This window comes from Varroa destructor, unplaced genomic scaffold (genome assembly GCF_002443255.2).
Source record: "Varroa destructor unplaced genomic scaffold, Vdes_3.0 BEIS01000004.1, whole genome shotgun sequence".
In the NCBI taxonomy this organism is placed as follows: domain Eukaryota; kingdom Metazoa; phylum Arthropoda; class Arachnida; order Mesostigmata; family Varroidae; genus Varroa; species Varroa destructor.
In genome coordinates, this window is record NW_019211457.1 from 29,838,354 (window position 1) to 29,853,579 (window position 15,226).

Here is a 15,226-nt window from a genome sequence, read left to right on the forward strand (position 1 = left end):
CTAGATGTAGAATCGTCTTCGTATGCGAAGCATGTGGGACTATTTAGTAGTTAGTTTAGCTTTTTCGATAACTGGATTTGTCACACAGTATTAGTGGCCAGTCTGGAACTTCGTTGTCATTTAGTAGACGCATCGGTATGTGGAGACAATATCTACAAACAATGACAATCCAATTGCAACTCATTCACTACAGACCGAGCGAGCCGCGCGAATATCTTTATCCGCTAAAATAGCGCTGATCTAGTTTAGTTAGGAGTCTCTAATGGCCGCTTCAATTATACCTGACTGCGCGTAAGAACACACATCAACTATGAAACGCAAAGTTCAGTTCGATTCCGGCGCCCCTATATCCTAAGAAGCGACAAATCTTTAATGATGACATTAGCGTATTGGAACTGTTTTGGATATGGGAAGAACGATGCAGAAAGCTTCTGAGAATAAACAAAATGCTAACCTATTATAGAATAAAGTGTAGTTATATGAACTTTTCCGAGTGGTTTGCGCAATAATTGAGTCGCGGATGCAGCAGAGATCTGACGGAGAATTCTGCCTTCCTGTCATGAAGCGGAGTCGAAGGCTTGAGGTCGTTGGCCCTTTTATGCAAAAACGGTTTTTCCAAACGCTACGACGGTACGAAAACTGCAAGACAGACATGCTGTGTTTTTCAGGACCTTATCGCGCCGCATTATGGAAAGTTTAAAGTAATGGATCTTTATCTATTACCCGGAACCTAGGCTCCTACCGAGATTTCATACGGAAAACGTCGCTAGTGTCATCGTGGATGTTAAGTACTTGAATGTTAGCCAATCCGAACACGGCGGTCTTTCACCGACTATAGCAGTTTAGCCTGTTCCATGGTGGGACTTAACATATGCTGTCCTAACAACTCGATCTTCCGCTTTGTAGGACTCAGCTGACCCAGCGATTCAAGCCTGCAGGCCATGCCAGGTGTCGTACGTTGCTGCACGTAGTGCGGTGCGTTACGCAGAGTAGCTGCAGGTCCATCCAAACTTTGTATCGCAAATCTCTCCTCAGTTAATTTTCGACTTGACGAGGCCGGTGAGCACCCAAATGCCAAAAAGACACTTATCGAATGCGAATACAGCAGATCCTTTACTCTATTCTAAAACGATCACTATCTTGAAATAAAACTGTTAATAGTTTTTGTTGCAAAGACATGTCAAAGAATTTATGTATATTATGTAAACATCTTATGTCACATGGTTTCTTAACCTATACCATTCGGAAGCATTGACGTCTCACAACAAGCAAAGGAGCATGATATATAAAATAATTTATCTATTGAAATTTTAGACCACAATTAATATTAAACGTCAGTACTAAAGACAGATGACGCAGGCGCTTCTAAAAAATTCTGTGGTGCAAACTTTATCTATGCCCAAATACATGCCAAGTTCTGCAGAAATTTACTTGGATTAGTACGGGATTCCAACTTTAAATGTCTCTTTTTCTTTTGAACCAACGTGCCGCTTGCGTTGCTACGATAATTAGCAAAAATCTGCTGCCAGACAGAGTTTCGTTGACAATGTCTATAATTGTGCATTACCACCCTTTAGTCCATGCGCTGGCCAAATCTTTCGTCATCAAGGCACGTTTGTTTTATCGACTTTCCGCCCTATCTTGAAACCTGGGGAAACGTTGTTCATTTTTTTTTATAATTGCTTGCTAACAAATGCTTGCGCCCACTTGTTACGGCTACGCAATAATGACGTCCTAAGGAGTGTACGATTATTAGCTTTTTATAATTCTTACTACAAATGTCCTATATTCTAGTCGCTCACCCTGCTGCTGAAATGTCACGTTTCTACGTTCTTTACGCAGGTAGCATGTACACTAGCAACAACTGACACTATATTTGTCTGTGTTTCGCCTGCTTCCGTTTTTTTGCTTTGTCCCTCGAAAAATCGGGGGAGACCACTCAACGAAATTCGTCTTGCACTTGCACCAGTGTCGAAGAACTCATACCATGCCCACCATATCGTGATGCTTTAATCTCGTTGAAAGTGTCCAGTCCGCTAGGGCATCACAAAGTGGGAAATTCAAAATTTTCACTGCATTAAGGTGCCGTGGTCCCTCTCCCGTAGATAAAGCTATGTCACTAGTTTCCATGATTCCTATATTCGAGCATACTAGCGAGTGCCTTCGGTCACTGTCGGTGACCCTCCGTTAGTTACCAGCTAAAAATTATGGGACACCTAACGCTTTCGGTCGGATCAACTCAGAACGACTCGTCGAGCCGAGAAGCTAAATGAAGACATGTTCCGGCCAAAATGGCGGAAGGTCTTCTTCGGTGGTGAACCTGACGAATCGCCATTGTAACCAGTTGAGGTTGCCGCTCTTGCCTGTACCTTTGCGTTTCAGTCTACAAAACGAACTGTGTGGCATTGATTGCAAACCCGTGCAAGGCCAATAAACCAAAATCAAATGTTTTTTGGGGTCAACGAATAAAGTTCCATCGAAGTTTGTCCCCATTTCTAGACATATCACATAGTACAACTGTACGTCTGTGTAAGCGAGCAGTATCGTTTTTGGTAATTTTCTGGACACGTCCTGGACATATATATAAAAGATACAGATGGAACGTTTAGAAACGTACTGAAAAAAGCGCACATCGCCGGGTGTAACTTTGTGTGATCTTTCCTGCAAAATAGCAACCGAAAAGGATGCAATTGTGCTAATTTTCTTTCTCATTTTACGTCTCCTATTCGGGCGTGACTCAGTAACTCCTTTGGTTGTGAGAGTTCTGGCTCAAACAATTTGTTATTTCATACAAACGTAAATAACTACGCCTATTTAATTACGGCAAAGGTAGCTGAGAGCGATATGCGCAATCTGAATCGTTCGTGTTTTTTCGAGATTTTTATTTTATTTTCCCAGACATCAGACTAATCTCTTCTATCCACTTGCACCATGTAGAGATAATAACAGCATTAACGTTTTCGATTAAAAGCGTCTTCGATGCACTGCGTTACTTCGAGTCAGAGTGTGCTAAGCTTACGCCAAGAAATTCTTCAACACTGTTCCTCGTTCAAACATTTCATCTGTAAACCCGCTATAATTTTATGCTAGTAGAGATGGCCATCACTACATACAGAGCAATTCTGACATAAGATTATGGAAATTAAAACTAAAAAAAGCAACATTCAAATATCCGGACGAACCCTAGCGCCCCGTCAGCCACCTTATCCACTGCATACTACCTCATTGGCTTTAGATGCTACCCAATGACAGTGACTGCCTATGCAACTTACTTAACAATATGGAGTAATATCTCGACGTAATAACGGATCTAGTAGGCGGTTTTCTGATGGCAAACTCAGCGTCATTATCAGCACGGATAAACACCAAAACGTTACTGAGGTGATCAGTGAACCCTAATAAACTCGGGTGGCTAGTGACTTCATAGAAATCCAGGGCTAATCACCACCTTAAAGGCACGCAACTTACATAGCACAGCACCTCAGCGTGACTACGGTTCGTCTACTATTCAAAAAATAAGCATGAGATTGCCTGCATCGCTGTTGTCGACCAACGTTGCCCGTTAACATCAATGATCAGTTATATGGAAATAACATGAGGAAAACCGTATCGGGCAACATCACATATATGAAACGAAGTGGCAATCTTTCCCTGTAATATTACGGCTGTTTATGTAGTTCGTTAACTTCATACACGAATTCTCGGCCTGTTTCGCAATTCGCTAAATACTCGCTGGTTCTTTCGATGTGTTATAATCCCGTAAGCTGGACGCCATAATGTAAAATGTCAATTGATGAATTAACTTCGTTTGCAGAAAATAGCGATGATGCACTGGCTTCTTTTTTTCTTTGTTGATATTTAACTAAGTTTAGGAACGCTATTCTAACTGTCTGTCAAAATGTTTTTTTTTCTCTTTTTATATTATGATAATGAACATTCAACTGACATTGATTACGAAATTATTTGATGTACCTTTAAGAGAGTCTTCCAGGGATTCCACCAGCGGTCCAGACTCATATGCATCAAAAGAGAGTAGAATATCTTCCAATTGAAGGAAACGGCTCTAACGACGTTACGAAAGCATTCATATTGACGTATTTTGACCCGGCATTCAAATTCACGAAATCCGTTCGCTTACGCATGGGATCGTGGTTCACCTACGTGACAGCCTTCTATTAAATAGACGAGAGGCTTTTTCCGGTGGATTTTATCGGATACATTGAAACATGAAATTTTCAAAAATAAAAGTAAAAGAATAGATTTAAAATGAAATTTTTGCCTTACGAGCAAAGACTGTGTAGTCGATCTAAATTTGAATCTGAGCTACGCCAGAAGATCAACAGAAACTTATTAAACCAAGCCAATACAACCAATACTGTCAATGACATTTTATTGATATCAATAAAGTGGATGTTGACAGCTTCAAACGCAGACATCTGTCTTCTATAATAGAGAACGTCTAGTCTAAGATAGCGCATGCGGCCTATCGATAAAACTAAACTTGCGGCAGATAGCTTTGTTAATAATTTCAACGTCAAACCGACGTCGCCAGACGCCCGCCGCGTCGCAAAGCGGCGTCTGGACCACGACGAACATGCCGGTAAATAGGTCAGCTAGATCCTTGTAAAATATCCCGTTATATTCCTATTAGGCGTCTATGATGTTTTTTGAATGAGAAAGGTATAGCTTGCATTTTCCTCTTTGCTTTCGTAAACTCTCTTTGGATAACTTAAAATTGCAACAACTAAGAGTGGCTTTTTGCCGCTCACCAGGGCGAAATAAGCGTTATTTGCATGACTTGAATTGGTCACGAGGGGCTATCTCGGCCTGCTGTTTAGCAAAAAAAAGGTCTATCGCACATATATGTATATATATGAACGAGCTCGTCATGCAAAATTGACATGAACGACGGTATAAACAAACTATATATATATATATATATACACACACATTTGTGAATAGAAACCTATTCACTGAATTTCAGCGGAGAATAATAAGAGCAATAAATCTTTTCAGTCATTTTGTAAAATTCTGTTCTAAGCAGTATAATTTTTTGGAGCAGGATTTTTACACCATCGATTTCCTGCCGATTGAGTCATCATCTACTAAGTGCATCTTATTAATATCAGAATCGTATACAATACAACAAAAGGACGTTCTCTGTTCCATGGAGGTTGATGCCACATCAACTGGTTAGCCGCTTCTCGTTCCCCAATGGGGTTTCTTTCCTCTCGAAGCCATTCAATTTTTGTTGTCTACGGCAGGCGGGTTGGCATTGTTGATAGCGGCTTGTGCAGCCGCCATAGAATTGCTGTTGTGGTCGGTATGGCTTTTTTGTCCGTAACCGGTAACCCCCTGATTACCGGTTAGTCGGCTTCGTTGTAAAAGCTCAGTTTGACTCCAGTCGCGTGCGGTTTCGCGTGGGCGGTCGAGGCGATCGGCCGCTTGTCCATTTGTCCAGTGCTCCCCGCGTCGCCAAAGCATCGTCACACGCCCGGGTCGGAGAATCCTACCCAAGAAGCAGTAGCGACAAAAAAAGGGGAAATATAGAACTGCAGAAAAAACAAAATAAAAGGTGCAAAGAGCAAGGGAGAGAATACCAATAGAAAAAAACTGCAGCGGTGGCCATACCAAAAAAAGCGCATAAAGGTAGAAAAAAAAAAAGTTGAAATAGACAGTTCAATAGCAGCGGTGAGATGACGAGCAAATGCATCGCTCGGTGGCTGACTGATACCTGTTGCCCGGCTGAATCAGCCATTTTTTAACTATCTCTCTCTTAAGCTAACTGGCCGACTGACAGCGAACGGACGAAGACTGCGATGTCCACAGAAGAATGAGTGTCCTGACCCCCACGCCGGCCGCCTTAGAGAAGGTTTACTTTGCGATAGAACTTTCGAATGGCGTATTATTTTAGCGTTCATGGACGCACTCATAGTGACGAAAGTAAATTTTCTGTACACAGATATTTACGCTAACCGACGATATGACAGTTTGCAGTAAATGAAGGACTAAATAACATTTTCTAGTGTCTGTCCATGTATCCGTATCCAGCTATGAACCAGCAGTAGAAGGTTTTAACGATATTTTAAGAGTTTATAGGTAGCTGGCTCAATATAGGTAATCGGAAGGGGTCGAGGATGGAAGAGAGTACTCTACTCATTAGTCCTTCGGTCGGATTTTTATTGGATTTATTAAAGTGTGTTTATGTGTAAGTTCAGACTTACCTAATTGTCAAGCATTGTTTCAGAAGGTTGGCTCTTTCTAGCATGAACTGAAGTGTGTCTCCGCCAGGTTGCCCACATATTTAAACCTAGGTCACTTTAGTAATGCTTGAAATAGGACAATAAGTTACCATTACACCATACAGGCATTCAGATCCGAACGTGAACAGCTATCAGTATCCCTGTGATCTGCAGCATAGAACGTCATGTCAGTCACATGCTGTCCATGGCGTTCATATTTAGGATTACTAGCCCCGGCGCAAATGGGTAAAAAATTGCTACGCAGCGCAACTATAAATCCAGTTCATCTTTGTTGAATAGGCCCGGTGTAGTCAAATACTAAAGAAAAGAGTAGCGTGCTTGTTCGTTATGTAAAATAATGAGTCTAAAAAGTGTATCCGATGAGGGTGATCCGTCTGAAGCTAGCTGACGCTTGACAAAGCTTGTTTCTCTTCGCCGCTTTCTGCCATTCGCTGCATTCTACACTCATCGACAACATTTGTATGGCCACTTTCCCCACTCACCGGCTTCTCGAACGGTTACGTCTGATGCGCGCGCGTGGCATAAGAAAATAAAGGTTCGGATACATGGTACGCTGAAGCTACCACTTTTTTTTCGGGGCTTGCCGAGACGCTAGTGAGGTGGTGGATAAGGTTTCATAGGCATGGGAACTGTTCCCACGCGAGGCAGCCGATCGACTCAGGGCGACGGACCGTGCAGGGAAATCTCGCACGCGGACAGCGATAGCGTATAGCAGCGGCCCATAATGCATTCCATCTGACACCATAGATGATTCGACTTTAGGATACTCGAACTAAGCTTGAATTTAATAGGTGTCTAAGTGGAATATCAGTTGGGCTGAAGTCGCAGAGGACAGAATAAGAAGCAACACTGAGGAACTTGCTGTACGGTTTTGAACACGTTCATTAGCTTGAAGAAAGATCTTCATTTAGCTACCCAATATTAGTTTTGTTCTCGCTATTTATGCTTGACTTAGCTTTTTAAAGCACATATTTAGCTCCAGGCTATGTTACAGTAAACCTTCCTATGCTAGTATATTGTCGTGCCACACACCAAATGCTCCCAAACAGCACACATTTCATATGCATCTTATAAACGCCGTCAATTTTTAAGGCTAACTGCCTTATCTTCCGGGCTTAATGGCTCCAGTCTATAACTAACCGTTCCTTGTTCTTGTTATGGACACTGTCTTTTGATGAAAGTACATTAGCTATCCTCTTCGATAAGCAAAAGGCCTTCTCCACCGTATAACGATTCTTCTAAACAACTATGCGATAATTCTCTGATGTGGTTTAGATGAAAACATGCAGACTAATTGTATATAGCGTTCTTTTCAGCCCCTAGACAAATATTTGCCGACGCTTCGAATGACGAACGCTACGTAAGATCCGATGTGATCCTTGAATTGTACGTTTGTGGGGAATAGAGCATCTTCGTGATAATACTCATGCTGGGCTTGTTCTGCTGTTCGGACATGTGCTACTCTGCTCATCGCCTGTGCAATGGCCTTTTTACCGCTCGTCATGACGACCAGACCCCACTCACATCTGTTGCTCATGCCGATCACCTACATTACGTTGCACCCGAGTTTTCTGGCAAAATTCATGCTTATGAACATGAGGCCGCATTAACCTTAACCAGGACATTTTTATTATTGAGTAGCTGTTGGGCACTGTTAATACCATAATGATGGTGATATTACCAGTGCCATCGTTATCTTTGCTCCTAAAATCGGTTCCAATGCCAGCTACCATTCTACGTCACAGTTTACCCAAGCACGTTCGTAATACCGATGTTCCCCGTTAATGCTTTACTTTTGTATGCTATCTTAGATCCAGTGTCAGGCAGTCTCGCCGGCCGTTTTGCTACTATACACCAAAAAGTCTACGTCTGATTCTCCTACAGACGCAAAACTGAGGCTCGCTTCCTGCTTCAGGCCCCAGCACACAGCCATCTCAACGGGTGCGCACATCAATCGCACACAGGCCTGCCATCAACGTACCAACGAGCCTACAACCGCCCTCACAACCAGCAAGTGACGTTGCTAACGGACTACTGCCAATTCCCTGTACTTGACTTTACTAATGTGTCTTTTTGAGTACGACTTCTGTTCTGCGGCCTTCTGTATGAGTAGGCAGACAGGATTCGCCTCGGACCGAAGAGCAGGCTCACACAGAACGCGAAAAACGATAGGCACAGCAGTAGCAAGGTCGAACGACTCGCGCTATCACGTTCCTCGGTTTAGATCCATGCTATCTACACATGGCGTGCTTTCGGTTGGCGCTTTTGATTTTGACTTTGACTTTCTTTTTTCTGTGAAGGTGGTGCGTCAGCTCTTCTATACTTCGGAGCTCCTGAACGTGGATTTTATTGTATACTGTTGCCCTATCTTGTCGGCGGGTAGCTCTCCGAGCAGCGTTCTTCGGCCTTTTCTGTTTTGCTGCTCCAGGCCAATGAAGCAAAGTGAAGCGGTGGTATCGCCGCAAAATTGTAACCCCCTCAACGTCATCGTCTGTTGTTAGCGTTCCTCGCCATATTGCATCTACTGTCGACCGAACGCGAGCTACGCCGCCGTGTACTGTGTCGGAATCTATTGAGAATGAAAGATAAAAACGAACCGAGGAGGTGCAGCTTTGCGTTCCGATGACTAGCAATGGTGTGTTGTCGAGTCCTTATTCGTAATGCCCGCCGCCGCCGCCGCCACCGCCGCTGAGGCCAATGTCTATCGAATTTGTTGTCGTTAATTCTATTTCATCATGTTGTCTTTACACAGGTAGTTCATAGGTTTTTCGTCGTTTAGTGTTTTCTGTGTTTTTTTTTGTCTGTAGGGGCCTCCTTCTATTTCGTTCTTTCAGTCGTTGTCAGACATTTCCGTAACCGACCAGCCGCAACATCGGCCCTCCACGCGACGTTAAGATAGAAGTGGTCTGTCATTGTAACCTGATGGCTTAATAGAATGGTCCACAGCACGCATTTCATGATTAACTAGGATTGTGAGCCATATTCATTCATCAGTAATATGATGGTCGGATCATACCTAAAAGGAACTGCCTATTGCATTTGTTATAGAATATATCTGTAAAGGTGCCATCCTTTTTTCAGAGGCGCAATACTAAAATCTCCACGAACCACACCACTACCATTCGTCCAGTGATTTTCTTTGTTATTGAGCAACAGCCGCAATTATATCGTTCAGGGTAACGTGACACACAGCCTAAACACTCTAAGCTTTTTATCAAGTCAATTTGTATTCAACAAATTCTATATGAAGGTAACGTAGTTCTTCGAGAGTCATTGAACGATGTCAAAACCTATTTAGGTATCCGTTTGAGGAAACATGTCTGTCTTCCCTTTACAGCCCCATATATAAGCTTGCTGTGAAAAAAACTATAATTTCAACTTAATGGTAATCCATTGCCACGAGTATTTCGCTTTATATAGGAGTATTTGTTTTTCTCAGCGGAGAAATCCAGGGGTCGCATTTATCAGTGGCGTATGCTACATGACTGATGTAAATGAAATAAAGAAACATGAGCGTAAATATTTGTTCGTTTTTTTTTTTTTTTTCCATTTTCAGTACAGTAAAACCTCTAAATCGGTGGTTTACTTCGATGATATAACTCAACAATTTTTAAAAATCAATATATGATCATTATGGCTCACTCCAATAAATCGTTTTTAGTCAAAAATTCAGCTTACTTCTCATGAATAGAATCTGATACAATTTTGGTGCCGGGAAGCCTTCATAAACATCCGTAGTCCTTATATTAAAAATATTAACCTATAGCGCTAAATTCTAGAAAGAGCTAAACAAAAAAAGCTGTAAAAGCCGTTACAGAAATGTCAAGCGCACTTTTTTTTTTTTTAAATAATCCTACGTTACATTAATCAAGCTAAATGGCGTGCTTGTTTTTTCTCGCGCGAGAATTTGAACATATCAACTGACGGATTTTCTACCTCTTTTCTTTGACTGTCTTACCTCGCCAACTGATTGTCGCAGCTCGCCAATTGCCATTCAATTGAGTTAGAAACGAAGTTTGTGAAGAAGTTCGTGATTTTATGCTCTTCGTTTACTAACTTAACATTCGATCAATATTACAATTAAGTGCCCTTAGTTAGGTCTTTATCGTTTAAAGTCAAAAAATCCGTGCGAGAGTACCACACGAATTTGTTAATGGCGCTACCCGTTGTATCAAAAATTGAAAACTGACTATCCAATGTTATACAGAGTTTTTCTCAGTTTAACTAGCTAATTAGAACCTGCAGACAATGTCTCGTCTAGACGGCGTCCTATTTTCTGCCGTGCGCTACTTCCAACCGAAATCTGACTACACAACGGACACTGTGCTCAGTGCTATACACTACAAGCTGGCATTTGGAGTGATACTGGCCTGCGCCATTCTCACTGGGGTAACGTCTTGGTACTCACCGATAGAATGCATGAGACCAGATAATCTGATGATTGACAGCTCGTGAGTAACTTTGAAATTGCTAATTTATTGCTACGATATTTAGCGCGGCGTCTTTCAGTGGATATTGGTACTGCCTGTAATTTTTCTATCTATAACAGTCATTGGACACTGTTTGGATATATAGTAATAGGTAAATGAGTGAAAATTCGCTGACCTCGCTTTCGGCGTAGGATTAACGTCACGTTGCCGGCGTGAGGTCAGGTCCAATAGTCATTTGATATGAAAAGCATGGACTACATTTCACTGAACTTTCCACTAAAAGTCACCGCGCCTGTACCATCGTTCTAGATTAGGAGAATACTTTTTTTTTTTTAGAAAGCTTCGTATAAATGCAAAAATGCCAGCTCGCTTAGGTGAGGCACAACGGGCTAGAAGATTAGCAAAGGTAAATTCAGATCAGAAGCTGTTGCTCTTCTACAAAGCGACTAACCTGAATATATCGTTAAACCTAAAAGCTCCGAAAATGCCCAAAAATCGTTGGTGGAAGTTTCGTCAAAACTGAAAAAACCTGCTGTAACCGCTAAAGAGAGGTTACCCGTTTTGTGCCTGGGTTTTAGTTAGCTACTCGTTACATTTGTTAGTACCCTATTCCTAATATGGTAGAAGTTGGTTGATACTTCCTTCTTGTTTGTTTGTCACAGAAAATCATGATACAGAAGAACAGTTACGTCGTTAAATAAGATATCCGCATACGGTGTAATGACGTTGTCACGTGCAAATGTATGATACCATATAGGTATGTGCGTACTCTAATATATCAGTACATAAGTCAACATGGAGCTATGTTCTTTCTCAGTCTTCTGAAACAGTGGTGTTACGCACAGTCGATGTTTATCGTTGATGGGCCATCTGCAGAAGAGAACATTTTCCCAGGAGTGAAGAACATTTATGGAGATTCCAGAAATCGCGTCGTATATATACGCTATTACCAATGGGTTACTCTTTGCCTACTTATGCAAGCTGCATGTTTTCAGGTAATTTTCAGGTGATCTTTTGCCGTCAAACGGAGCTTCAGAAGAATTATCCCAATATGTAAATAGGTAGGCATTAGTCGTAAATGTTCGTATAACATTATATATATGTCAAAAAACCATGTCTATGGTTTCTGTCAGTTTGATTGATTTCAAGTCGATTATGACAAATAGCGAGACTTCTCATGTTAGTTGTGCAAAGCTTGTTGCGTTCGGATATAGGTGGTCCTAGATGGTGGTTACCAGTCTTGTCTGTCTGCTTCTAAATAGCTTTTTATTCCTCCTGCTAACCGATACTCTGAAACATGTACGATGAATGAAGATATGCGATAATTTTTTTAAGAAAGAAACAGACAACCGTTGTTTTTAAACCGTAAAACAAAATCGCCATGTCTTTTGCTCAAACTTAATTTTCTGTCTCCTCATCACAATCTTTGAAGAGAGTACTCACAGATATTGTATTAAACATAGGGTCATCTCCCAATACGTTTTTACATGCTAGACGAAGTAGTCCTTTATTTTAATTATTTAACCGTTCTATCCACTGCTTTTGTAGGTACCCCGAATACTTTGGAAAGCCATGGAAGGAGGCCGAGTTCAAAAACTTCTTGAGCGGTTATATGAACTTGAAACAATGCCGATGAATGAGCGTGAGCCTCGTATAAGCGAACTTGCCCTTCTGTTTACACTTCGTCCTGAGTGCGACAATAAGCGATATGTTAATTGGTTCATATTCAGTCAGATTCTTTATTTCATAAACGCCGTGGCGCAGGTAAGCCTGACGCAGAGCTTTCTCGACAATCAATTTATTACCCTATTTCCAAAGTGGGTTATGGGTAAGCCCGTTCTTGATGCCGTTTTTCCTAAGACTGCCAAATGTACGCTCCATGCGTACGGTCCCACGGGCGATATACAGTACATCAATGCTCTCTGCCTGCTAGCTATGAATGTCCTCATCGAGAAGATCTATCTTCTGTTGTGGGCCGTATTAATGTTTTCGCTTGTGGTGTCCGCTCTGCAAATTATCTATGTGACGGTATCGATGACGTCGTGGCGTCTTCGCAATGCAATCTTAAGTACTGGGAAAAGTCGCACTCAGATGAAACTCCTTAAAGGCGAGTGGCTTTTCTTGAAATTCGTTAAGGATAGCTTGGACAATTCATTACTGTTCACAGATTTCATGAAGGCCATCAGTAAAGCACGCATATCAAGTTCAAATATTAAGTTATAGTTTGATCTGGGTGTAACTAGTCAGTAAATAGGTTTGAAGGCCTCGTGGTAACGTTAGGTACCTTTATGGTAAATATGGTGAACAGCAACTGGTCTTCAGCTAAATACGCGCTTCAGATATTTTCTAATGCCGACCTTCAAAGCTCTAAAAATTTAGTCAGTACAAACTATTCAGGTTAATATTTTGTGAAAGTCACCGGCTGCTTAACACATCATATAGTATTCAGTTTATCCAATCAGTATGTTTTTTTGGCTGATATTTCCAATTCTGGTCTCATATGACCTTGAGCGTGCCGTGCAATATTTTTGTCATTTCGAAATTTTAGAGACTCTCTTAAAAGTTACATCGGACTAACTGCAAAACGACTACAGTGAAAACGAGTAAACGTGTCACAATAAAGCAAGTATCTATTTGTTATTGCTATTATACACTGCCTATTTACTGAATAATATATATAATATAATAGCAACATCCAACATGTCGAGAGTTACGGCCTCGTCAGCTCAAGAAATTGAACCTCGTAATTGTGGATCCAACTGATAAGAAACTAATCAGAATAGAATCAGTAGACTGTGGGATTACAGCCGTTAGTCCGTATACGGAAAGCAGATGAAAAAGTAAAAGATAGCCAATAATTAAAGAGTATAATACACGAAAAATTTCAAGAAAATCATCGTCAATATGCATAAATTAAATAAAATTCGGCGGATGTAATTAATGCGGCCAACTTTGTGAAGTAAAGGTAGCTTAGTTTTAGGATGATCAGAGATCGGCCTCCTTTAACATAAAGATATTCAAAACAGTTCTATGGAACAGAAAAGTAGACCGTAGCTTTTGATGACGTTCATGTATCCTCTGCTGTAAGGAGTGTTTGTCTCTAAATGTTAACATTAGCTGGCTGTTTATGGGGTAGCCTACCGCAAAGATTTCTTGACATTTTCATGTGGTCGAATGTCCCTATTCCCAATGCGCACAGAATATTCAAATTACCACATACGACACGAAGCATCTGCCCGTTCGTCTCGGCCAACTTTGAGAAAATAAGCAACCGTGGTCATGCAGGATAACTTCAATAATCTTCAGCTAATGTCACCGGTTTTTTTTTTGTTATTTATAGTGCGTCATGGGCTCGAGTAGGCAAATAACAAAGGAAGTCATTTGTTAATAAAGTTATAACTAATAAAGTACCTACAATAACTATTTGCAAAATAAGTTCGTCGTGAATAGTTTGCGTATAAAAGAGTCGCTTAAAGTCCTGGTTAATTATTTATACCCAATTATTATTATTTATATCAGACCTATAAAACTTATCTGTTAGTCTGTTTGTTGATCGAAAAGGTGATATCAAAATGTAGCCTAACGTGCAAGTTTTAACATTCGGCAGAAAGCGGTCCGCGATCGATTCTGAATTGACGACGCTCGGTGCTGTTTGAGGGACCTATGCGCTGCTTCTAATCTTGGCCAGAGCTTTCGAACTTCGATTTCCGGAAGTAGTACCATTTAACTCAGCTGCGAGATTCGAAAAGCTAAAGAAGACTCAGGAGTTGAAGATGAAGTCAATGAAAACGTGGCATTTTTTAAGTAGCCTATATTATATAAGGAAGTTTAAAAGGTTAAGAAGGACGACAAGCGTAACTAAATAAAGAAAACCTGCTTTCGATTTTAGTCACTATAATACAACAAACCTCTGTCGTTTTCGTAATTAGCACAAGTTTTGTGTTCGACACCGGTTCGGTTAGGATTACATCCGTTTGAAGTAAATGTTCCAGGGAAAATCTATCTATAGCTGTGTGAATATATGCTGCCATGGGAACTTGTCAATCGTCATTGAAAAACCGCCAAGCGACAGAGCGTTCTTCGAAAAGCACCTCGAGGATGTCCGTCTACATGTAGGGCTACTCGTTGGATCCTATTCTGTTTATTGGCTCTCCTACCAATCATTTTAACCTATTAGCTTCTATTCTTATTTGCAAGTGTATATATATATAAACTAGCAAATAAATTCATTATTTGCTAATCTAATTAAGTATCTAAGTAAATCATTAATAAACCGTAGAATACGTTTAAAAGCATAAGTAATCACCAAAATAAATGGTTTTATTATATTACATAAAGGGACTTCTTGGATAACAATCACTTCAGAAATGAAACTGGAACCCATTGGGTTTGAAATGCGCCTGGAAATTGAGCGCTGAGGCAAGTGCGTGAGGACGCAAGAAAAGCCCGGTTATAGTACTATAGTAGTAGTATGAAACGTACTGACCGCATTTTAAAATAGCAAAGTTTTACTAGCATAGTTACTCAAAGCGC

The 15,226-nt window shown here is 41.0% G+C and overlaps 1 protein-coding gene across 2 annotated transcripts; it reads left to right on the plus strand.

The window, feature by feature from the left end:
• Positions 1–10,229: 10,229 nt before the first annotated feature.
• On the plus strand, positions 10,230–14,594 carry LOC111249282 (innexin inx7-like). 2 transcript variants are annotated; one of them, XM_022802919.2, is made up of 4 exons: positions 10,230–10,714; positions 11,511–11,688; positions 12,242–12,800; positions 14,301–14,594. In XM_022802919.2, the coding sequence occupies exons 1-4, from the start codon at positions 10,512–10,514 to the stop codon at positions 14,327–14,329; spliced, it is 969 nt and encodes a 322-aa protein (XP_022658654.1). In that variant the 5' UTR covers positions 10,230–10,511; the 3' UTR covers positions 14,330–14,594. The 2 variants fall into 2 exon arrangements, with proteins under 2 accessions (XP_022658654.1, XP_022658653.1); XM_022802918.2 differs by lacking the exon at positions 14,301–14,594 and having other exon boundaries at positions 12,242–13,334.
• Positions 14,595–15,226: the final 632 nt, after the last annotated feature.